Here is a 24034-nt window from a genome sequence, read left to right on the forward strand (position 1 = left end):
GTTGCTACTTTGGAACCAGGACTTTAAACATTGGAGGTAAGGTGGGGTTATTCCAAATAGGGGTGCCTGATGATCCATCTCATGAATTGATTAACATTTTCCCAAATACAAATGGAATTGAGAATCATTGGATTGTCTGTTTTTTTTCTTCAACGCCTTGGACACGAAGTAGTGAATATACTGTATTTTGGATCATAAGGTATTACTTTTGTGGCTTTGATACTTCTTCACAAGTTCACTTCTTATATCTGGAAGGAATGAGTTGTGACATTCATTGCGGGCCATTGTCATTAAATGACCTAAATGAAATGATAGGGTTGTTGTGGGCCATGACAATTTTGGGAGTGTCAGCAAGCTGTCAAGTACGGTGCTGTGAAATGGACTTCAGACTATGATCATGTCACAAACAGTATACCATAATATGAACATCAAGTGACGGGCAATGCTCTCCTTTTGTTTTCAGCATTTTAATTTTGCATGAGTTGAGAGGGATCAAGGTTTGGACACAGATCAAGTGTGTGTAGTCAAATCGTTTTGATGCCGGCTCTGCTCTTAGAGAAAGAGTCCTGTTTCCTCTCAGCCCTGGGGCCGGTGAGCAGTCCGGCTCTGGCATTTCACCGTCACTCAGCAGTCAAGCCTAGTGTCTATCTATTCTACAGCCCTCTCTGCCTACTGTCCCTTTCTCCCACCATCACACACTATATTTAGGCAATTATGAATATGCAGCAGTTGTGAAAGTAATTCTGCCAGACACGCCACTGTCCAGCCAAATAATGTCTTCATTGGTAGTATAGAGGGTTTTGCCCAACAACACCGTGGCCACTCCAGCTCCACTGTCTGTTTCATTCAAGGGTACGAGACAACAAGAGGAAGTGATTGAGTTCCTGGTTGACCTACTTACAGGAGATAACACCCTCCACATGCTAGTAAGCACACACACACACACACACACACGCACACATGTAGACATACATGCATGCGCGCACACGTGCACACACACAAGTCTTAAATGTCCCCTCTATTTATTGGAAAGGGTCTCAAGATTTGACTTGTGAGATGTTGCAGCCTTCCATCTGCCAGTCCTTATCCAATCAACCATTTGTGGAGAGGAGAAATCCCTCACTATCTTCATAACGTCCACACCATAGTACTGGTATCCATAGCAGCACGGACGTCAACATAGCCATGGTTTACTGTTCTATTTTTCAAATTGCCCACATTGGCCAATTCAGATAAACTGTGAAATATCACCACTTTGGATGACAATGGTCTTCTACCTTCTGTGTGACTCTCTGATTTTCATCGCCTGGCTACAGCTCAAATGACCTTTACCAGGGAAGCTCTCTGAAGAGCACATCCTGCCTGACGCTTTGTACTGTGGGCGGCCCAGTTTATTTCTACGGAAAGAGCTGTGGAAATGTCAGATAACATGTGGCAAAGGGGGACCGGACCATTGGTTGTCTAAACGGTGTGAGGATTTGACTGACACAAAAGCTCTTGGAAGACACTGAAATTGAACGTCCTTCATGTGTAGCGTAACAAAACACTCCAGGGCTTCAACATTTCCATAACCAAAGGGTTATGCTCACATGCATATAAACTGTTAGAGCCAAAACCCTTCACAATGCCCTCGTTGTCAAATGTGACTCCCAAGGTCATATAACAAAGCACGCTGTAGGCCTACACATCAAATAGTAATGAAAATGCCTGAACGATGATTAGATACGTTTGACTATAAATAAGCGACAGAATGTTAAAAATAGAATACAAATATTTTTCTGATATCCGTAACCCGGTCCCCTGGCATGTTGTGTCATAACTTTGACAAGACCAAGTGAACCAGAATACTATCTGAAACATATATGTAAATGTGTGACAAATGATTCAAAAACACAGCAGTATTTTATTAAAGAACAAATTACATGCATTATATACTGTATATATATATATATGTATTTGTATTTTTTTAAATAAATGGTTGTATACTGAACCTCTCCTTTCAGCTATCAAAACAAAAAAGCTATATTATATGGAGTGTGTTATCATATTGCATTTATTGGTAAACAAGCATATTTCTAAATCTGGATCCGGGGCGAATGGGTTGTAGAGCTCAGGGTCCCTGTAGAGTATCAAGTAGTTGAGATTCATTTGTAGTTAATAGGGGAGTTACAGACAGTTTTATTGAGAGTTATTCAAAAATGAATAAATTATGAATACTTCTACTTTGGCACAACAAATCAATTAATTAGAGGGGACATGGCAAGTGAGCTTTTTTGAACTTGTTAGAGTACATTGTTTGGGAAGCTGAATTTACAATTGGTGCATTAAAAATCTATATCACATATAAAAAACTATAACATTTTGCAAAACTGGCAAACATCACTATATTATTCTTGTTTTCTCGCTCAAATATTCAATAATAAAATGCCATTGTTTTGTCTTGATGTATTATATAGTAGTATAATAAGTTTAATGTTGAAACTGTAGAAATGATGGTTCAACAAAGAAAGTCAAGTACAATGTGGCAATGTTCACAGAATCACATCATGAGAGAGCTAATTGACAAGAAAATGGGAACCATGAAATACAATAGCACACTATAAAAAGTAAATAACAAAATACTAAAGAATAACTATAGTCCACACAACATAAGGACAAGTATATCAAATGTCCAAATGTTTGTCTGAAGGAATTTTCACATCTCTAGTTTTGCTATGGACATTACAGACCTTTTAGCACAACATTCAAAATGCTCATGAATTCTGAGGACTGATAGAAGTCAATTGAAGAAGTGAAAAGCAAGGACACAGGAGACATTCTTGATACAGTGAAAGAAAGAATGCTGTCATATACTGTAACATTTTGTAATACAAATTCAAATGGCAAAAAAAAAGAGAAACCGAAATCAACTCTGGGTTTAAAGAACAGTGTAGTTCCATTGCATGAGAGTGCCTTGGAACAGTGGCTGAACAATGAACACTGAATCACAGGAAAACAATGTATCTTCTGAGCTATATCACGGGGTTAAAAACATCTCATGACCTGCGCATCATGGCTACTGTAAGTTCAGTCCTGGTGTTACCTGCATCAGCGGAGCTAGGAGTAACTGAATTATATTAAGGTAACGACTTCCCTGTTTAACTAGATTCTGATTCCATGTACTCAAAAACAAACTGTTACTACACAGATCCTTGACAGACAGATTTTCTCCAGAAAGGGTTTCTTCTACAATGGCTTTTCAATTAGGCAGAATTGTTCAGTTGGTTATCAATTTAATTTTTCCCCAGTTAGGATTGCTGCACCAGAATTGGGACAGTTGGCAAAAGGTAAAGTGAGAAATCTAACATATAAGTATATGAGTGAATGTAGCTAGATAGGTTACGACCTCTAGAAAGTACACAGGAAAAAAACAATAGATCAACAAATATAAGAGTTTTGGTTAACAGTAACATTTGGCGACTAAAAAAACCAAATGAATTTGAAGTGAGACAGCGAACGAGGAAATGACATTAGACGAGGACATAATGACTTGATGTTTCCGCCAGTTTGCTCATTATGTCTGATCTTATTGACCCCATAGGCTCCAAAACAATCAGACACAGGAAGTGATTCCAAATGACTTTTAGATTGAGACGGTGTTCTTTTGTTTAGTTATTCTCACTGGAATGAATGATGTGATTCAAACTCGTCTGGGTTGTTGATGACAGGTGTTTATTTCCTTTTTTTTCCTCTTTTACACATGACATAACTGTAACTTCACACGTTTACCTCTGATGAGACACTGATACTCAATGAGGTGGTTGTTAAAAAGGAAGGCTTTCCTCAGGCCCTCAGACAATCAACAGCACATACTCTGTAGCTTTTCCCCAATATCCACACAATCATACTTAGAATGAAGCATGTATTGGGCATGCGTTCTAAGTGGTGCGTAGCCTGGCGGACACGCGACCCACGTGGTGTTAGCAAGACTAAGTGGTACGCATGTATGGATATCAGAACAGAGCCCTATGAGTGCTTGTGGGCCCACAGCGCTCCTGCGTTCTTATCAAAGGGGTCATGGGGCAGAAGTTTATAAATCAGGAAGACACACATCTACAATGTATATTCAATTGTCTACTCAATTTCCATTAGATCCTTTAGATTCGCCAATGAGCATTCTCGTACCAGCATGTTTTCCTTTTCTAATGCCTTCCACCCAGATTGAAGACCTGCTAGTCAGGGTGAAGGGTCCTCAGAGTTCACTAGGCTGACCTGCTTTCCCTAAAAGTCCTCTACGGAGAAACTAATACAAAAACATTTAGTAAATCAAGTTCTAAGTCTTCTTGGTTATTTCCCTGTGGGAGAGGGTAAAGCAAACACAGTTCATCAAGCACACACTGTAAACAGGGGAGCAACATTAAAAGCCTAAATGGCGTACCATCGAATAGGCGACCCACTGGGCACAGATGTTAATTCAACGTCTGTTCCACATTGGTTCAACGTAATTTCCTTGAAATGACGTGGAAACAACGTTGATTCAACCAGTATGTGCCCAGTGAGGAGGGACCGCAAAACAAAGCATGACGAAGTGCTTCTTTCTTACAATGACAAAGTTCATGTTTTAGAAAACAAATAATGTTCTTTCATATTTGTTTACTTTTTAGTCGCTGAGAGGTAGAATTAAGCATTTGAATTGAAGTATACAGGTTTGGTTGTCTAAATTTATCTTAATCACTTAATATCATCAATATGAGTAAACCCATCCCAGGTAGGTAAGCAACCCAGCCCTCTGAATATCCTGTGAAATCTGTACAAACATTTGTATTAAGAATTTTTGTATCGTTTTGATTTTTGTTTTGAAATTCCTATTACTGTATGTATGCATCTCAAATGTCCCGTAGTACTGCAGCTGAAGAAAGGTTGCTATAGTTATGGTTGTCACAGCACCCCTGGAATCTACAGGACACTGTGTAGTACGCCTCTATGTTTAGTACTGTGTTTGGCTCTGCCAGTTCATCGTTGGGTTGTGGTGATGGTGTGTGTGGAGGGTAAAATAATCAGTTGGAGGTATCCGAGTGAACACTTCCGGGTCCTTCTATGGGCGAGGTCACTGACGAGGGGGTCGGAGCATCCTGCCACCCACCGTTTGTCTGTGGAGCAAAAAAAAAAGAAAAAACATCACATTTCTAGAGATAAAATTGGGAGACAATTTGTTGTATGCCTCAGGACACATTTCCTCATTGATACAGAAATAATTTCACATACTGTATATTTTTTTAGCTGCATCTGTAGCTAACATGAAACTCTTGAACTGACAAACACCCTTTTGCACTCTGCGGGATTATGCATCTTCCAAATATATTATAGTACAATTACTCTATCAAGGCACAACAATATAAGACTCCATCTCCCATCTGTCTCAAAATGGCCTCATGTACAGACAATAAAGAGACATGTTATTGAAAACATATAGACAGCTCTTGCAAACTCCAAGAGGGTTGATGGGAGAATCAATTATATCAAATTATCACATCCGCTACTGGGATGAAAATATAATGGGTTTGTAAAATAGGAGGCAATTTCAATTCCCAGAAGATAGGTAGGCTAAAGAGCATTTGGGACATTAATGGCAATTTCCATGCCATCGGTGAAAGCTGTTGGAGATGGGCCTTGGCACCCTCTTATTTTCAAAACCTGTTATTTCACATAGAGCCAGTCTTTCATCACATTTGAACCGAGGGGAGAAAAGAAAACGTTTAAAATCTTCAGCTTTGGTGACACCCTCCGCCTATTTCACAGCCGTAATTACTGTTCAATGATAGAAGAGGAGAGGTCTGCCATGTGAACGCTGCTTCCTGCCTCAGCTCAGTCATTAGAAACCTCAGAACGACTGGAAATTGTTTAGCTGCACAATGAAAAAGATCCATCCAGGATTGAAAGCTTCTACAGAAAAAAAGAATAACATGATTTCTACAATTGTTTTAGAATTACATCTTTTTAGTGTTTGGATTTGGCATAGGCCTATTTATTAGGCCTATTCATTCACTGCAAGTTGATGTTTGAATAATTGCATTCAGATTCGGCTCAGATTTTGAGGTATGGGGCAGAGGGTCCCAATATCTGCACAAACAGATGTGTGTTTAAGACTGATGAGCTGCAAATGTGAATGCCCGTTCTGTTTGGCCAAAGGCTGCCTCAGAAACCACCTTCTATGCATCCATTGACTAACATACCGCAACCGACCGTGATCTTATCATCAGCCCTCATTTAGCTTAGTTCCAGCATAGTTTACTGAGGAAGCTAATGGAGGGGTTAAATGGAGAACGTCTTCCTTCCTTCCACCACTACATCATCATTTTTTGGCATCTTGTCTAGGACATTACAGGGCACGCTGCTGTCGGTGTCATTGTGGTTGTTGGACGAATGATGTGACCAATGCGCTCAGACTGCTGGCCCAGACCCCCTCTCAGCCTGCTGTGACTGTCTTATTGATTCCCCTCTCTACAACACAGCCTGTCACTGTAGATCTTAACACTACACCCACCCCCTCTAGTGTTCCCAGCCCTGCCCTGCCCGGACAAAACCCCCTATCAGAACGTGCTGTTCTTAACATCGGCTTGCCGAGTTATTTTAGTGTGGTAAATAAATTGGACTGGAGCTTATACTCCAGGGCAATTTTTTATTAATTTTTTTGGCCCCAAATGAGGTCTGTGCTTCTTTTCATTTGGTGCCATGTGAGCTGAGTGTTGGACAGGCAGGGGGACACCTGTGGCCTTGCTCCTGTCGGCTGCAGGTGCCTCGCTAACACTAATATCACCAGACAGACAAGCTCTAAGCGTGTCCGTACGGCTTCTCGCTCTGTCTGACTCCTGCCTTGTTGCCTGGCGCCCGGGGCATGACCGGCATAGGGGCCGTTGCCTGGACAACAGCCCAGCCACCAACAGGCCACTGATAACTAAGTGGCATCCCACACCCGTTGGCTTTGAAATAATTGGACAAACTGAAACCCTAATAAAGGTATTGCATTGGAAACAAAAGAAGAATAGCTACAGAAGTATAGTATATAAATAGTTTGCTTCTTTTTCTTTCAAATAGACCAAAGTAAGAATAGAAAGGCAATATTGTGCTGAAATGACAGAAGGTTGTTGTTTTTTGGTGGTGTTGTTCTTACATTGATGCCCTGTGGACTGTACATCTGGCTGGCGGCGAGACTGTCACTGTATCCTCCTGTCTGGCTGATAACATGGCGAAGAGTATCCACCTGGAACACACACACACACACACACACAGAGAGAGAGAAATGTGCGGGTCAGACAGACAAAAGCTATACATGACAAAGACCTTCATGCATAAGAAAAGGTCAGTCTGATAGCAAAAGGGTAACCTGCACTGGGAAAGGTTACAGCGACGGTTTAGAATGATCAGGTTCAACACAAAAGATATCACAAATGAACAACGACAAATGACCACAAACACCATCACGAGGGAACTTATATGAATATCTATATATTCAAAGAGGAACAGAACTGCAACAAATCAAGTAGCATTGACTATTTCCAATTGCTTCTACGACTCAAAACTCATCTTCACTCCTCAGCGGCTGGGAAGACATTTGAAGTGCGCAGCCAAATTACCTTTTGACAAGGACATTGTTTTTCAATGAAGTATCAACCCAGGAGACCTCTTATCCACCTTAGGGGGTTAATCCTATGCATATTTATGAACCACCTGAGCATTTGGAGAGTTGATTTAAAAAGAAAGGAGGGACGGATGGAGGGATAGGGCTGGGGGCTAGAGGGGGTTGAATCAAATGAGAATATCACCACGGGTGGTAATCCTCCCACCCAACCTATGGTGAGTGAGACTCTCTCCCAATCCCAACACTCAGAAACTCTGTGTTGGCCATAGTTGTCCAACAGGGCAAGGTCAGAGGACTGTTGTGCACCAGTGGCTACGACAACCGTTGTCAGGAGTGTTGACGAGTCTTGTACTGTTTCCAAAACTGTCTGCAGTCGTCTATTCATTCATGAGCCTGACAATGGCCGCCATATTAGTGCTATGGCTAAAGGCCACATATAACCTCTGTCTCACGGACTAGGTCAAGTGACTCTGCTCTGGGCTTTTGATTATTTCAATTGAAAATGTATAGGCCGGACAGTGCCTGAACCACTGAGCAGGGAAATTCCGTCTTATAATATAAGACCTTATATGGCTGCCTGCCGTGGTTGGTTGACTTTGCCTTCAACGGGCCACAAATCGGCCACTGTATGACTGCTAGCTGGGTTTCTATCTACATGACAACTAGTGTACCAATAATTAATGGATTACGTACTAGTTTCTGCGAGGATCCTACCTGGGACTGAACGTTGGCCCCTACCCCGGCCCCCTGGTATGAGTCCCCATTCAGAGCCTGCACACTCATAAACAAGTCTCCGGAGTTTGACATGTTAAAAGAGCCAGCAGAACCTGGAAGGACAGAGAGTGAAAGAGAGAACGAGAGAGAAGTGGGGAAGGACGGTAGAAAGAGAAGAGAGGAAAGAGGAGTTAACACGATCATGCAACCGGAAAAGTGCAGTCAGGTGGGTTAGTGGGAGAGGGTTGAAAGCCAAATGTGGTATAGTGAACAGGGAACCACATCAGTGACCAATCACCATCTACACTGACTATATGCACCTACGGAAATGTATTGGCAAGGGATGTTTTAAGCATAATATACTGTATTAATAAAACTATACAAACTACTACGTCTGTGGTAATTATGATGATAATCATATTATCAAGAATATTGAGGTTAGGGGTTAAAACCGGGGTGAAACTAATGCAGAATAGATGGATTGTCTTGCAGTTTAAGTTCCTTGCTACCGGACCGGTTGGCTCATTAAGGAAGTGCTAATCGATCGGCAGGAAGAACTGAAAGAATCCTCTTTGTCCTTTAACGGAGCCAAACTCCCCAGATGTTAAAGGAGAACGCAGCCTAACTTGATTTCAAGGCAGAAAAAAACACAAGACTAGACCATAACCCAACACAGCTGAACAGTCAACATGATGACAAAGGACTAGGCCGGGACGCCCGTCATCAGCTTAATGGCACACAAGAGGTCAACCGGACAAGTCACAGGATAGTTATTTCTCTAACCAAGACTGAGTCCAAAATGACACCCTATTTCCTATATAAACCAGGGCCCATAGGGTCAAGAGTTCAATATGTCTACTGTGTTCACCCGACAAACCCCAGAGGGAGAGAGGGACCGGGCCACAGGTTATTGGGTTAGTTTAGGAAGGGGGGGAGGGTGCAGACAGTATTTTGTTATTCAAAAGGAACAGAGCCGAGACTGGATTCTTGAGTTGGGGCCCAGGGTTGGGTAAAGCCAGGTTTTCTAATCAGTGCTCTGTACCTCTCTGCTCAACTGTGTCATATTTCTGAATTGAATTGTCCATACTACTGTAGTGTGGATACCTTTCAATGTAGCCTATATAATGCTTCAGCACTCAATATGATCTAGCATTGTTCAGTTGGGTATATTATGCAGCCAAACTAACATTAACAGTACTGACGTGGTAGTCTACTGGTCAGATCCATTATAGCTGGCTGGTACTGATACTGACCTGCAGAGTTGGGGGTGGAGGGGGAGTTGGCCTGGCTGCCATGGGCTGATACATTGGTTGCACTGACGGCTGTCTTCGCGGCGTACATGTTGGCTTCCTCTTGGAACTTGCCAATGTTTTTCTTGTATCGGATTCTCTTGTTTCCGAACCAGTTCGATACCTGTAACATAAAGTACATATTATAATTATGTTTTACATGACAAGAAATTAAACTAAAGTTTATTTTCAACAATTGTTTGAGCAAGGTATTATGTAGAAAACACATCTCAAGAAACCAGATTGTCAAGAAACCCGATTCCCATTGAGAGTGACACGAGCTCTGGTCAAAAGCAGTGCATTTTGGATGCAGTCTCTTCTAGCTGACTTCCTGTGACATAGCAGTGTGAATGCAATTGTCGAACAAATGGCCATGCTAGCTAGATAGCTCATAGTCTTTCTTGACCCACAGAAACCTATGTGGCGGCATACTGTACCTGTGACACTGTGATGGAGCACTTCTTGCCCAGCTCTTCCTTGGCCTCCTCACTAGGGTAGGGGTTGGACAGGTGGGAGTAGAAATATTCATTTAGGATCTCTGTTGCCTGCTTGTTGAAGTTCCTTCTCTTTCGTCTGCAGAGAGAGGCAGAGAGAGAGAGAGAGACAGAGAGAGACAGAGAGAGACAGAGAGAAACGTATTAAATGTCACAATTACAGGTAATTTCCTTCATTACGATATATTAGAGAGAGATAGCTGGACTACGTTATCTTCATCATCGCACTCTACAAAAAGCTGCTGTCTTTGGTGTAGAGCGACCCAGGAAACACTCTGTTTAAAAAAAAAATGGATCAGCAGACACACGCAGAGAGAGACTCACACAGACACGTCACACACACACAGTCCCACACAGACCTGGCGTCGAGGAAGCGTGAGCGTAGGATCATGACGGCCTCGCAGGTGCTCTGTTTGAGCTGCATCTGGATGGAGCTGAACTTGCGGTGGATGATGCCCACCATGCGCTCTATCTCCTTGGGAGAGATGGGCCGTGTGCGACTCTGCTCCCTCAGCAGGTTCATCACATGGGTGGTAAACTCGTTACACGCCTGAAGACAGACACGCTCATATGAGGCAGATAGCAATCACACGCACTTGGACACAGTAAAGAAGTAAGACACGGCTAGCATTGTTAGTATTATCAGTATCATAAGTAGTAGTAGTAATACTATCGATGTACAGTAATGTAGCAGTAATGTATTGCAGTGCTGTGGCAGAAACAATAGCAGTGGATGAGGTAGACAAGCAGTGAGAATTTCTTTGTATATTGAGGAGACCTTTCTTCAATCGTGAGGAAGAAAGTGACAAGTGAAGACGTCTAAAATGACAGGAGGCTTTCATTCCTGTTCACGTTCAGCAGGTTTGAACTGTCTTCCTGTCTCTCTCTCGCTCCACTTCCCTCTCTGTCTTTTCACTCAGTGTCTCTCTCATTCTCTTTCTCTGTCAGAATCAGTCACTGGGAAGTGGCTGCTGCGTTTGGGGACAGGGGAGTCTGTTGATTGTCAGCACCAGGGTCGTGTCAGTTGAAACGAGACTCAGTTCATCGCAACAGCCGTTCCGCCCGTACACTCAGATGCAGTAGTACACATAGCAGTGACATGAATATTCTCAGGTGCAAGTGTAACACTGTGACAGGAAGTGATGACGGGCCTGCTTTGAGATGATGACAGGCGGTAATATATTTGACATCAATGGGAAGGACGGGATGCTCTCTTGGCATAGGACTTGTGTGTGACTGATAAAATGATTGCCAGCTGGAAAGGGATTTCTGAAAGCGTGGTTGTGTGCACTGACTTGAGTGCAGTCTGAGTGTAGTGAGATTGCAGTGGGGTTGTCTATTGGAAGGGAGAGAGGACAGTTACAAGGGTCCTCAATATGTTATGAGATGGCAGATATCAGAGTAGGGGGCGCTTAGGCAGAAAGGGGTTACCTATAGGAAGTGAGAGTCTTCTTAGAGCAGAGAGGGCTTATGGGAAGGGAAAGAGTGTTTACAAGGGGTGTGGTCTGTCCTCACCTGTTCATACTTCTCCAGCTCGGTGTGGTAAATCCCGCGGATCTGAGTCAGCTTGGCCCGATAGTCAGAGTGTTCTGTTGAGTTGTCCTGGCCCACCCCTCCTCCCACTGCTGCCGCCGCTGCTGCTGCTGCCGCAGACCCGCCCCCTTTCTCTGGTCCGGACACGCCCTCCGCCAGCAGCATGTTGTCCAATCGCATGAGCTGGGCATCTGGAGCCTCCTCCTCCTGGGTGCCACGGATACTGAGCACTGTAGAGACAATAGTTAGTAAGAAACTTCTCTAGTGATGTAAAAACAAACACAACACTGATGCATTGCAAAGTCTGATGATCAGCACTGCAAAGAAAAGAGGCCCAGTTAATATGAATGAACAGTGTCTGGGTGAGAAGTGGAGTGAGTGTACCAGTCACCAACGGTGAGACTGCAGTCAACTACTGTTTTTTCTTCTTACTACAGTCTTCAACCTGTTCTGTGTGAAATATGACCATATCTTTAATAGCCCATGACTGTGCCATAAAAACCTGGATGTTAGTGAGCCTGGCAGCACCCAAGTTAATAAAACTAACATCTCATCGATTTTGAATATCATTTCATGTAAATAATTAACACAGATTTCCATGAGAGTTAATTTTCCTTTGCACTCCAGAAGAGCAGATTACGATATTTACTCAGTGGCTAAAACAATAACATTGTGTCATAAAAAGATTAGAATCTTCCCGGACAGGCAAACTAATAAAATCATCATTCATAACCTAACGGGTTAAAATGGTGTAATAAATGAAACGTCTAATATCAATATGGATAATCTCAGTGATAAGGGACAAAAACAATGTATCGACACCGGATTAAGAGAAAAAGCAAAGATGCTGCCTTAGTCTTATTTATGCATCACAGTCACATCATGATCATTGTTTTTTAACTTAAAGATGCACCATGCAGAAATCGCTCCGCCATTTCCTGGTGGCTAAAATTCAAAAATAGTTTGCCTAACTTCAGTTTAGTGTAGAGAATCATTGTACCATCTAAACCACCGCAAAATATATTTTCCATAAACCAAAATATTGTATTTTCAGCTGTTTGAAGCTGGTGTACAAAACCAAAAGTAAAAGATGCTAAAAATAAATGTAAGAACAGGAAGCATAGAAATAGGGCACATAGAACAGATCTACAGCTTCTTAGACTTGCTATCAATTAGAATGACAGATCTATATCTCACATTTCTATGTGAATTTGGTCGAATTGCCCAAAAAGTTACATATTGCAGCTTTAATAAATAAATACTAAGCTAGATTTTGAGTAACGCTAGAAAACAAGCAGCAAAATTCAAGGACTCCCTATGGCTGAAGAAACGGTGCTAAAAAGGTAGTTGTCAGACATATTTAGGCTACTGGCCCACTGCTGTCCGTGTTCACACAGTTTGGGGTGTCCAGTCACAGTGATGGGTGTAGTGGCCCTAGTTTGAACCTGCGCCTCACCCCTCACACCCCCACAGGCACTTAGCTCTCTGCTCCCTCCCCCTTCCAGCCAGTACCACAGAGTGCAGAAGGATGTTTCATGGCACATACCCCCCCATGCACACAGATACACATTTATCTACCCACCCCCACGCACACAAAAATGTTCACTTGTGACTGTTTACTTTATGTGACTGTGCTTCACTACGGTCCTGGACCAACAGGGCTGTGTTACTATGGTACTGGACCAACAGGGCTGTGTTACTATGGTACTGGACCAACAGGCTGTGTTTCACTATGGTACTGGACCAACAGGGCTGTGTTTCACTATGGTACTGGACCAACAGGGCTGTGTTTCACTATGGTACTGGACCAACAGGGCTGTGTTTCACTATGGTACTGGACCGACAGGGCTGTGTTTCACTATGGTACTGGACCGACAGGGCTGTGTTACTATGGTACTGGACCAACAGGGCTGTGTTACTATGGTACTGGACCAACAGGGCTGTGTTACTATGGTACTGGACCAACAGGGCTGTGTTTCACTATGGTACTGGACCAACAGGGCTGTGTTTCACTATGGTACTGGACCAACAGGGCTGTGTTTCACTATGGTACTGGACCAATAGGGCTGTGTTTCACTATGGTACTGGACCAACAGGGCTGTTTCACTATGGTACTGGACCAACAGGGCTGTTTCACTATGGTACTGGACCAACAGGGCTGTGTTTCACTATGGTACTGGACCAACAGGGCTGTGTTTCACTATGGTACTGGACCAACAGGGCTGTGTTTCACTATGGTACTGGACCAACAGGGCTGTGTTTCACTATGGTACTGGACCAGGGCTGTGTTTCACTATGGTACTGGACCAGGGCTGTGTGTTGTGGACCACCCTGCTCTCCCTCTGTCTGCCACTAGAAGGCTCCCTAAGTAAAGGAGCAGAGCTTTCTGTCTCCTCACAGAGGTGGTGAAAACAACCAGGTGTAGCCTGTTCATTTCATCCACCATCTTTACCAACAAAGACAGGCAGCATACACTACACTATCAGGACAGAGTATACGTCTGCATCAATTCATCTGTATACTTACCAACTATAAGGGCTAAATCATTCCCTGTAAACATGCAGTATTTACAATTGCTAAGAGTGACAATTTGACAGAATCTCGGTAAATGACAGTGGCTTGCTGAGACAGATGTGCTGGAGTAGACCGTCTTTCTGGCACAGGTTACAGTATGTTGCTATGCTCTGGTCTGTGGCTTTGTCCATGGGATGAGCTGCCTGCCTGCTGACCTCTCCAGTGAGAGAGACGTCAAGATGGATTCCTAGGCCGTCACGGAGAACCGGTCTCTCCCATGAACCCTCCCCCCTCCTCCTCTTCCTCCCTCACCCCAATCAGCTCCACCATCCGAGCATGCAGACTCAGGAGGCAAATGTCAATGGCTATCAGATGACTGGAAAGGTCAGGGGTTCAGAAAGGAGAGAGAGTGTGTGTGTGTGTGTGTGTGTGTGTGTGTGTGTGTGTGTGACTTCTGTCAATATTTCTCCTGCCTGCATTCCTTCAAAACTTAAAAAGCCCTAAAGCTACACATCATTTCCACCTCAGTCAGTCATCTCCTAACTCATCTCTCATTCCTCAGCTGTAGAACCCTCCCAACAGACCAACTCTCAGACACTGTCTCTCCAGTCACAGTCACTATCTCTAACCTCCGTGTCCCCTCTGAATTTAAAAGACTGAGACGAGATATAGAGAACAACAATATCACCTTGCTTTTCCTCACAGACCAGTAGGACAACTGGACTAGAATACTGTGGGGTTCTTCTGACAACAACATGTAGGCTACTTCCAACTGGAGAGGAAACCTAATGAACCAAACAGATTTTTTCATTCCCCGTATCTTCCAGTACAAGACTAAAAGCATGAAATGGATTAAATAAATACAATTAATAAAATAATCATACAATTCACTGTGCTGTGACATAATTAATTTAACCATAGCAATCAGCTTTATTTATTCCTGTTCAGTAAGGACAATGAAATCGATTGAAGGCCTTAATGCCAGTCCAGCATCAGTGAACTCTGCCACCCTAAAACAGTACATTATCATAATTATCTGTCAATAGGAGGCAGATTCATAACGCTACACCATAAATAAAATGGCGCCGGAGAAGAAGGCTGACGTTTTACGTGTCACCAACCGATTGTGTTTTTGTTAGTTTATTTGCGTCGTTTGTAACTTATTTTCTACATAGTGTTGCTGCTACCGTCGCTTATGACCGAAAATAACTTCTGGACATCAGGACTGCGATTACTCACCACGGACTGGCAGAATCCTTTTTTTCCTTTAACGAGTCCGACGCGAATGATATACTGCTTTCTCGGGAACAGGCCCAGATCCCCGTGATTTGCATGAAAAGGAGGCGGAGAAAAAAGGGGCCAGAGGGCGGGCTGCCTTCTGAGAATTCGTAGGCGATCGAATAAACCCCCACTTCCTTCCATTCTGCTAGCAAACGTGCAATCTTTGGAGAATACAAAAGATGACCCACGCGGAAGATTAAACTACCAATGGGACATTCCAAACTGTAATATCATATGCTTCACGGAGTCGTGACGACGACACCATAAACATACAGCTGGCTGGTTATACGCTATACCGGCAGGAAATAACTGTGGCGTCTGGTAAGACAAGGAGTGGCGGACTATATATTTTTGTAAATAACAGCTGGTGCACGGTATCTAAGGAAATCTCGAGCTATTGCTCGCCTGAGGTAGCGTATCTCATGATAAGTTGTAGACCACACTATCTACCTAGAGTTTTTTTGTAAGCTGTTCGTAACCACCACAGACTGAGGCTGGCACTAAGACTGCATTGAATGAGCTGTATTCCGCCATAAGCAAACAAGAAAACGCTCATTAGAGGTCGACCGATCATGATTTTTCAACGCGGATATCGATACCGATTATTGGAGGACCAAAAAAAGCCTATACCAATTATTCGCCCGATTTTTAATATATATATATATATATATATAATAATAATGACAATTACAACAATACTGAATGAACACTTTTATTTTAACTTAATATAATACATAAATCAAATCTATTTAATCTCAAATAAATAATGAAACATGCTCAATTTGGTTTAAATAATGCAAAAACACAGTGTTGGAGAAGAAAGTAAAAGTGCAATATGTGCCATGTAAAAAAGCTAACGTTTAAGTTCCTTGCTCAGAACATATGAAAGCTGGTGGTTCAATATTCCCAGTTCTTCAATTTTCCCAGTTAAGAAGTTTTAGGTTGTAGTTATTATAGGAATTATGACAGGTTGACTATTTCTATATATACCATTTGTATTTCATATACCTTTGACTATTGGATGTTCTAATAGGCACTTTAGTATTGCCAGCCTAATCTCAGCAGTTGATAGGCTTGAAGTCATAAACAGAGCTGTGAAGCAAGCACTGCTAAGAGCTGCTGACAAACGCAATAAAGTTTGAATGAATGCTTACGAGCCTGCTGCCGCCTACCACCGCTCAGTCAGACTGCTCTATCAAATCATAGACTTAATTATAATATAATAAACACAGAAATACGAGCCCTTGGTCATTAACATGGTCAAATCCGAAAACTATCATTTTTAAAACAAAACGTTTATTCTTTCAGTGAAATACGGAACCGTTCCGTATTTTATCGAATGGGCGGCAACCCTAAGTCTAAATATTGCTGTTAGATTGCATAACCTTCAATGTTATGTCATAATTATGTAAAATTCTGGCAAATTAGTTCGCAACGAGCCAGGCGGCCCAAACTGTTGCATATACCCTGACTCTGCGTGCACTGAATGCAAGAGAAGTGATACAATTTCCCTTGTTAATATTGCCTACTAACATAACCTGTTGAGGCCAGGGGGCAGGATCTTATCCCGGTATTGGGATTCATTGTCATGTGACCATGGCGGGGAATTCAAAACTGCAAGAGTAATCATTTCAAATAATCAAATAATCAACTATTTTCCTCCATTTGAAAGATATATCTCCTAAATCTAACCACGCTGTCCGATTTTCAGAGGCTTTACGGAGAATGCATAAAGTTAGGTTATGTGAGGAGAGTACATTGACAATAGCTGCGTGTAATGTTTAGCCAATTCAAAGAAGGGCATCAACAGACAGAAAACTAGCTAGAATTATGCACTTACCTTTGACAATCTGCATCAGATGACACTCATAGGACATTATGTTAGACAATACATGCATTTTTAGTTCCATCAAGTTCATATTTATATCCAAAAACAGCATTTACAGTCACGGTGAAATTCAGAATTTTTTTCGGCTCGAATGCTCCCAGTGAATCCAGCATTACAAATCACGGAATTACTATTCGAAAACATTGGTAAATTATAATATTGTCATTCAAAGAATAATATATTATCATCTCGTAATTGCTACCGAATGGCCAGATCTCAAAATAACTTTACTGGGAAATCACATTTTGCTGTAAACTGGGTACTATGCTAACAACATAAGCTAAGCTATAAGCTAAGCTAAGCTATACCGTTAGCATTAGCATCATCTAATATCGATAATAACATTCTAAATATCCCCTTACCTTTGATTATCTCCATCAGAAGGCGCTGCCAGCGATCCCAGGTCCAGAACAAATGTGGTTTCTTTTGATAAAGTTCATAATTTATGTCCAAATAGTTAGCGTTCAGTAGGCTCCCACAAAATGAGGTGGGCAGTGTAAAGTCACGCCGAAAAGCTAAAAAAAACCTAGTAAATAATCTATTTATGTTTGTTCAAACATGTCAAACGTTGTTTAGCATTAATCTTTTGGTCCATTTTTAACGTGAAACATCAGTAAACATCAGTAATATTTTCACACAACCTATCAAGTGTCTAGAATAAACGATTATGACAAAGACACTCTTCTCAGATTCATGCGCAGGCGCAAAAAATGAAGTGATGACGTGTCAACTTGTAAGCATTCTAATTCGGTCTGTATTCATCACAGATGCTTCAAACAACTTTCTAAAGATCGTTGACATCTAGTGGAAGCAGTAGGAGTTGCGAACTGAATCCTTTCTCACTGTGGTATCTTTAAAACAATGACACTAAATAGTACAGTCACAAAATTCTCATTTTTTTAAATCTATTTTTCACAGGTTTTTGCCTGCAATATGAGTTTTGTTATACTTACAGACACCATTCAAACTGTTTTAGAAAATTCAGAGTGTTTTCTATCCGAATGTGTTAATAATATGCATATCCTAGCTTCTGAGTTGGTGTAGGAGGCAGTTAAAAATGGGCACATATTTTTTTCAAAATTCTCAATACTGCCCCCGTGGCCCGTAGAACTAAATACGCAAGTTTAAAAAATATATACTTCTGTGTATTGATTTTAAGAAAGGCATTGATGTTAATGTTAATTGTGCTTTTTTCGCAAATGCGCTTTTGTTAAATCATCCCCGTTTGGCGAAGTAGGCTGTGATTCAATGATAAATTAACATGCACCTTATTAATTATATGCAATGCAGGACAAGCTAGTTAACCTAGTAATATCATCAACCATGTGTAGTTAACTAGTGATTATGTGAAGATTGATTATTTCTTATAAGATAAGTTTAATGCTAGCTAGCAACTTATCTTGGCTCCTTGCTGCACTCGCGTAACAGGTGGTCAGCCTGCCACGCAGTTTCCTCGTGGAATGCAATGTAATCGGCGTAATGCCGATTACTGACTGTTATGAAAACTTGAAATCGGCCCTAATTAAATCGGCCATGCCGATTAAATCGGTCGACCTCTATAAGAAATCCCGCTATGCCCTCCAATGAACCATCAAACAGGCAAAGCATCAATACAGGACTAAGATCAAATCGTACTACACCAGCTCTGACGCTCGTCGGATGTGGCAGGGCTTGCAAACAATTACAGACTACAAAGGGAAGCACAGCCGAGAGCTGCCCAGTGACACGAGCCTACCAGACGAGCGAAACTACTTATATGCACGCTTCGAGGCAAATAACACTGAAACATGCATGAGAGAACCAGCTTTTCCGCAGTCAACCAGGACGTGTACTGCGAGCGTGCGTCGAGTGTCTTCACTGACATTTTCAACCTGTCCCTGTCCGAGTCTGTAATACAAACATGTTTCAAGCAGATCACCATAGTGCCTGTGCCCAAGAACACTAAGGTAACCTGCCTAAATGACTACCGACCCGTAGCACTCACGTCTGTAGCCATGAAGTGCTTTGAAAGGCTGGTCATGGCTCACATCAACACCATTATTCCAGAAACCCTAGCCCCACTCCAATTTACATACCGCCCCAACAGATCCACAGATGATGCTATCTCTATTGCACGCCACACTACCCTTTCCACCTGGAAAAAAGGAACACTCAAAAGCTCATCAAAGCTCATCAATAAGCTAAGGACCCTGGGACTAAACACCTCCCTCTGAAACTGGATCCTGGACTTCCTGACGGGCCGCCCCGCCAGGTGGTAAGGGTAGGTAACAACACATCCGCCACGCTGATCCTCAACACAGGGGCCCCTCAGGAGTGCGTGTTCAGTCCCCTCCTGTACTCCCTGTTCACTCATGACTGCACAGCCAGGCACGACTCCAACACCATCATTAAGTTTGCTGATGACACAACAGTGGTAGGCCTGATCACCGACAACGACGAGACAGCCTATAGGGAGGATGTCAGAGACCTGGCCGTGTGGTGCCAGGACAACAACCTCTCCCTCAACGTGATCGAGAGAAAGGAGATGATTGTGGACTACAGGAAAAAGAGGACCAAGCACACCCCCATTGTCATCGATAGGGCTGCAGTGGAGCAGGTTGAGAGCTTCAAGTTCCTTGGTGTCCACATCACCAACAAACTAGAATGGTCCAAGCACACCATGACAGTCGTGAAGAGGGCATGACAAAGCCTATTCCCCCTTAGGAGACTGAAAAGATTTGGCATGGGTCCTCAGATCCTCAAAAGGTTCTTTCAGCTGCACTATCGAGAGCATCCTGACTGGTTGCATCACTGCCTGGTATGGCAACTGCTCGGCCCAGTACATCACTGGGGCCAAGCTTCCTGCCATCCAGGACCTCTATACCAGGCGGTGTCAGAGGAAGCCCTAAAAATTGTCAAAGACTCCAGCCACCCTAGTCATAGACTGTTCTCTCTGCTACCACACGGCAAACGGTACCGGAGCGCCAAGTCTAGGTCCAAGAGGCTTCTAAACAGCTTCTACCCCCAAGCCATAAGACTCCTGAACATCTAATCAAATGGCTACCCAGACTATTTGCATTGCCCCCCTCCCCGCTACTTTCTGTTGTTATCATCTATGCATAGTCACTTTAATAACTCTACCTACATGTACATATTACCTTGACTAACCGGTGCCCCCGGACATTGACTCTGTACCGTTACCCCCCTGTATATAATCTTGCTATTGTTATTTTACTGCTGCTCTTAAATTACTTGTTACTTTTATTTCTTATTCTTATCCATTTTTTTTTTTTAACTGCACTGTTCGTTCGTAAGCAAGCATTTCACTGTAAGGTCCACACCTGTTGTATTCGGCGCATGTAACTAATACAATTTGATTTGAAATAAATGGCTCTTCCACAACATCAAATGAAAACCTTGGTATTGTTAGAATGGTGTTGTTACCCATTGGTCCAACTCATTGATAGGTCTCTCAGGCCAGTATTCTCGGACCATCTGTGCATGGAGGAACATGGTTGGTTTGTGGTGGGTCTCATCTCAGACTAACAGTGTGTTTCTATAAAAAGACTGCCATCATTTCATCTTGACCGTTACAGACAGGCTTTAATTGAACAGTGAGAGGACACTCACTCACTCACTCACTCACTCATTGGGGTGTAAGATGTTTGCAAAGCCCAAGTCTGAACAAACACAAACCTACCACACAGCCACCCATACAAACACACAGAAAATACACATCCTTAAAACAGCCGTCTCTGCATATTGGCAGACTACCTCTCTCTCAGCCCCCAGCCCTGGCTCCCAGTGAGCGCTTTTAAATGAAAGCATGTTTAATTAATGATGTTGAAGTATTCTGTCACAATTAGGAAGATGTACGGCCAAACAAGGCAGCAGTGATTTCCCTGACAGCCATGATGAAAGTTTACCCTCCTCGCCTCTGACTGGCAGCCAACGCTGGACCGGTTCCATTTCACGTCGATACAGTAACGCAATACACTCCTCTGCAGTTCTGTGTGTACGTGTGTGTGTGTGTATGCATGTCTGTGTGTGTGCTTTCTCTGCCTTGGTCTGGACGAAGTCACAGTGCCAGGCATATAAGCAGGGTTTGTATTGATTCTGTGGGCACACGTCACCCAGGGTTTCAGCGATTCATAAATCAGCTGTGTTCCTGACACAGGAGCGCGGTGCCTGTCTGTGTGGGCCTGTCTTTCTGTGTGTGTGTGTGTGTGTGTGTGTGTGTGTGTGTGTGTGTGTGTGTGTGTGTGTGTGACTGTGTGTCTGTATTTGGGCCACAGTCAGCGGGAGTGGTTGCGACAGCAACATGATAATGGAACATCACTACCATTCATCCCTGCCACACGGCATTCTGGGACAGAAAAAAAGAACAACCTGAAATCCTGATGAAGCAGTTTGATGATTTACAATGGACATGATGAGTATCACAAACAACTATAACAAATGATCAACAATATCCCTAGACCTTAAAGGGAAATTTCACCTCTGTTTCACTGTATATGCCCATTAATATGGAATCATTGCTCAAGGCATTAAACTCATCCACTGCTCTGCATGTGTTGGCATCATGGTATGAGGAATCTGTCAGCATAGAAACAATAAATGATATTCATTTCAGAGTGGCTCATCTGATAGAAGCATAAGCTACTGATGCTAAGCAGCGCAATATTTACTACATGTATGGGTATCTACTGGCATGGGTAGCACAGTGTCTACTAGAGTCAGTCTACAAGCATGTTATGTTCCTTATTTTAAATCATCAAGCAGTTTTGTCCTTAGAAATGTTTACTCCCCACTGTGTTCACGGGAAAGTCTCCTTGGCCCAAAATGTCCACTCCATCACCAGATAATGGGGACTAGAACAACTCCAGTACACAAGGGCAAAGCCATAAAGAACCTCTAAAACACTTGCTTTATGCTTTATCAGCCATCTCCAGAGTCATGTTTGAAAGCGGGCAGAACCCAGAGTGTTATAGCTGACAGAGGCCGGGCAGACGACAAGGACAATAAAAAAATAAGGGAACAAGAAAGAGAGAGAGAGGAGGAAGAAGGAAGGTTGGGAAAAGAAGTAGAGAGGGATGGATTTATGGATGGAGGGAGAGAGGAAAGGCGAAAAATAAAAATGGAATATGAAAGCGAGGAGGTGTCAATTAAAAAAATGAACCCGGGTGCATTTGGGAAGTGACAGCTGGTGGGAGACGAGCTGACAGGCTTCACATTAGGCGGATTTGGTGGCCGCTCCCTCTCCTTCCTCCCCTCCTCTCCCCCTCCTCCGCACTGGCGACTGATCGACCGACCGATGGTTCCTCATGCAGTGAGATGCAGTGAGAGAGGCCAGATGAGGCATGGCAGTGCAGAGCAAGGGGAGCAGGGCAAGACAAGGTCCACACAAGGCACCAGCTTGGTGGGTGTTTTTCAGAGGAACTTTCCCCTAAATTTACCCCTAATAACGATAATGATAGTGCCGGTCATCTGAGGCTTAAGCAGGCCAGGCTGAGGCTTGAGGGGCCAGTCCCGATAAAGAGGCAGCAGCAGCCAAATGCCTCCCTCCTGCCAGAGGAGGAAAGACCATTCAGAACCCCCCCCCCCACGCCCCCACACAGTTAAAGGCCCCTCCATTAAAATAATGTATTATTCAAAAAAGGCAATACATTAGCCCCCAAGCAATCGTCTGTCCTTTCTTAAGGTGTCTTAAAATATATCGTCTTGATCTAATCAAACCCATGCTCGGGCTCATGCAGTTTTAATCGCCCCGGAGCTTCAATGGAAATCATGATGGCTGAATATCCTCTTCTTGATAAGTTGCGAGTGTTGTTGAGCAGGGAGCTGTATAGTCAGCTAACTATGAGAGAGCTAAAGGCCTCTATATGAAGTATTATAAAGTGCATTAGGAAAGTATTCAGACCCCTTCCCTTTTTCCACATTTTGTTATGTTACAGCCTTATTCTAAAATGGATTTAAAAACCAAATCCTCATCAATCTACACACAATACCACATCATGACAAATTGAAAACAGGTTTTTAGACATTTTTGCAAATGTATAAAAAATGTAAAACAGAAATACCTTATTTACACAAGTATTCAGACCCTTTGATATGAGACTCGAAATTGAGCTCATGTGCATCCTGTTTCCATTGGTCATGCTTGAGATGTTTCTACAACTTGATTGGAGTCCAACTGTGGTAAATTAAATTGATTGGACATGATTTGTAAAGGCACACACCTGTCTACATAAGGTCCCACAGTTCATAGTGCATGTCAAAGCAAAAACCAAGCCATGAGGTCGAAGGAATTGTCCTTAGAGCTCCGAGACAGGATTGTGTCGAGGCACAGATCTGGGGATGGGTCCCCAAAAATTTCTGCAGCACTGAAGGTCCCCAAGAACACAGTGGCCTCCATCATTGTTAAATGTAAGAAGTTTGGAACCACCAATACTTTTCCTAGAGCTGGTCACCTGGCCAAACTGAGCAATCGGGGGAGAGGGCCTTGGTCAGGGAGGTGACCAAGAACCCAATGGTCACTCTGACAGAGCTCCAGAGTTCCACTGTGGAAAAGGGAGAACCTTCCAGAAGGACGGGGAAGCATGGTAGTGCTTCACCGTAATTCTCTGGACCTCAGACTGGGAGCGAAGGGTCACCTTTTAACAGGACAACAACCCTAAGCACATAGCAAAAACAATGCAGGAGTGGCTTCGGGACAAGTCTCTGA

General features: G+C 43.0%; 1 protein-coding gene across 3 annotated transcripts in view; it reads right to left on the reverse strand.

Moving 5' to 3' along the window:
• Positions 1 to 2161: 2161 nt before the first annotated feature.
• Positions 2162 to 24034, reverse strand: part of LOC115169676 (pre-B-cell leukemia transcription factor 1) — a 71289-nt gene continuing 49416 nt past the window's right edge. The window contains exons 3-9 of one of the 3 annotated variants that reach the window (XM_029725556.1): positions 11631 to 11878; positions 10475 to 10665; positions 10059 to 10194; positions 9586 to 9745; positions 8333 to 8445; positions 7151 to 7240; positions 2162 to 5129 (exon numbers count right to left, since the gene is read on the reverse strand). In XM_029725556.1, coding sequence (XP_029581416.1) covers positions 5037 to 5129; positions 7151 to 7240; positions 8333 to 8445; positions 9586 to 9745; positions 10059 to 10194; positions 10475 to 10665; positions 11631 to 11878 — 1031 coding nt within the window. In that variant the 3' untranslated portion in view covers positions 2162 to 5036. Of the gene's footprint in view, positions 5130 to 7150; positions 7241 to 8311; positions 8446 to 9585; positions 9746 to 10058; positions 10195 to 10474; positions 10666 to 11630; positions 11879 to 24034 lie in introns of all 3 variants that reach the window. The other 2 variants (XM_029725555.1, XM_029725557.1) reach the window with 2 other exon arrangements.

This window comes from Salmo trutta, chromosome 31, assembly GCF_901001165.1.
Source record: "Salmo trutta chromosome 31, fSalTru1.1, whole genome shotgun sequence".
Taxonomy (NCBI): domain Eukaryota; kingdom Metazoa; phylum Chordata; class Actinopteri; order Salmoniformes; family Salmonidae; genus Salmo; species Salmo trutta.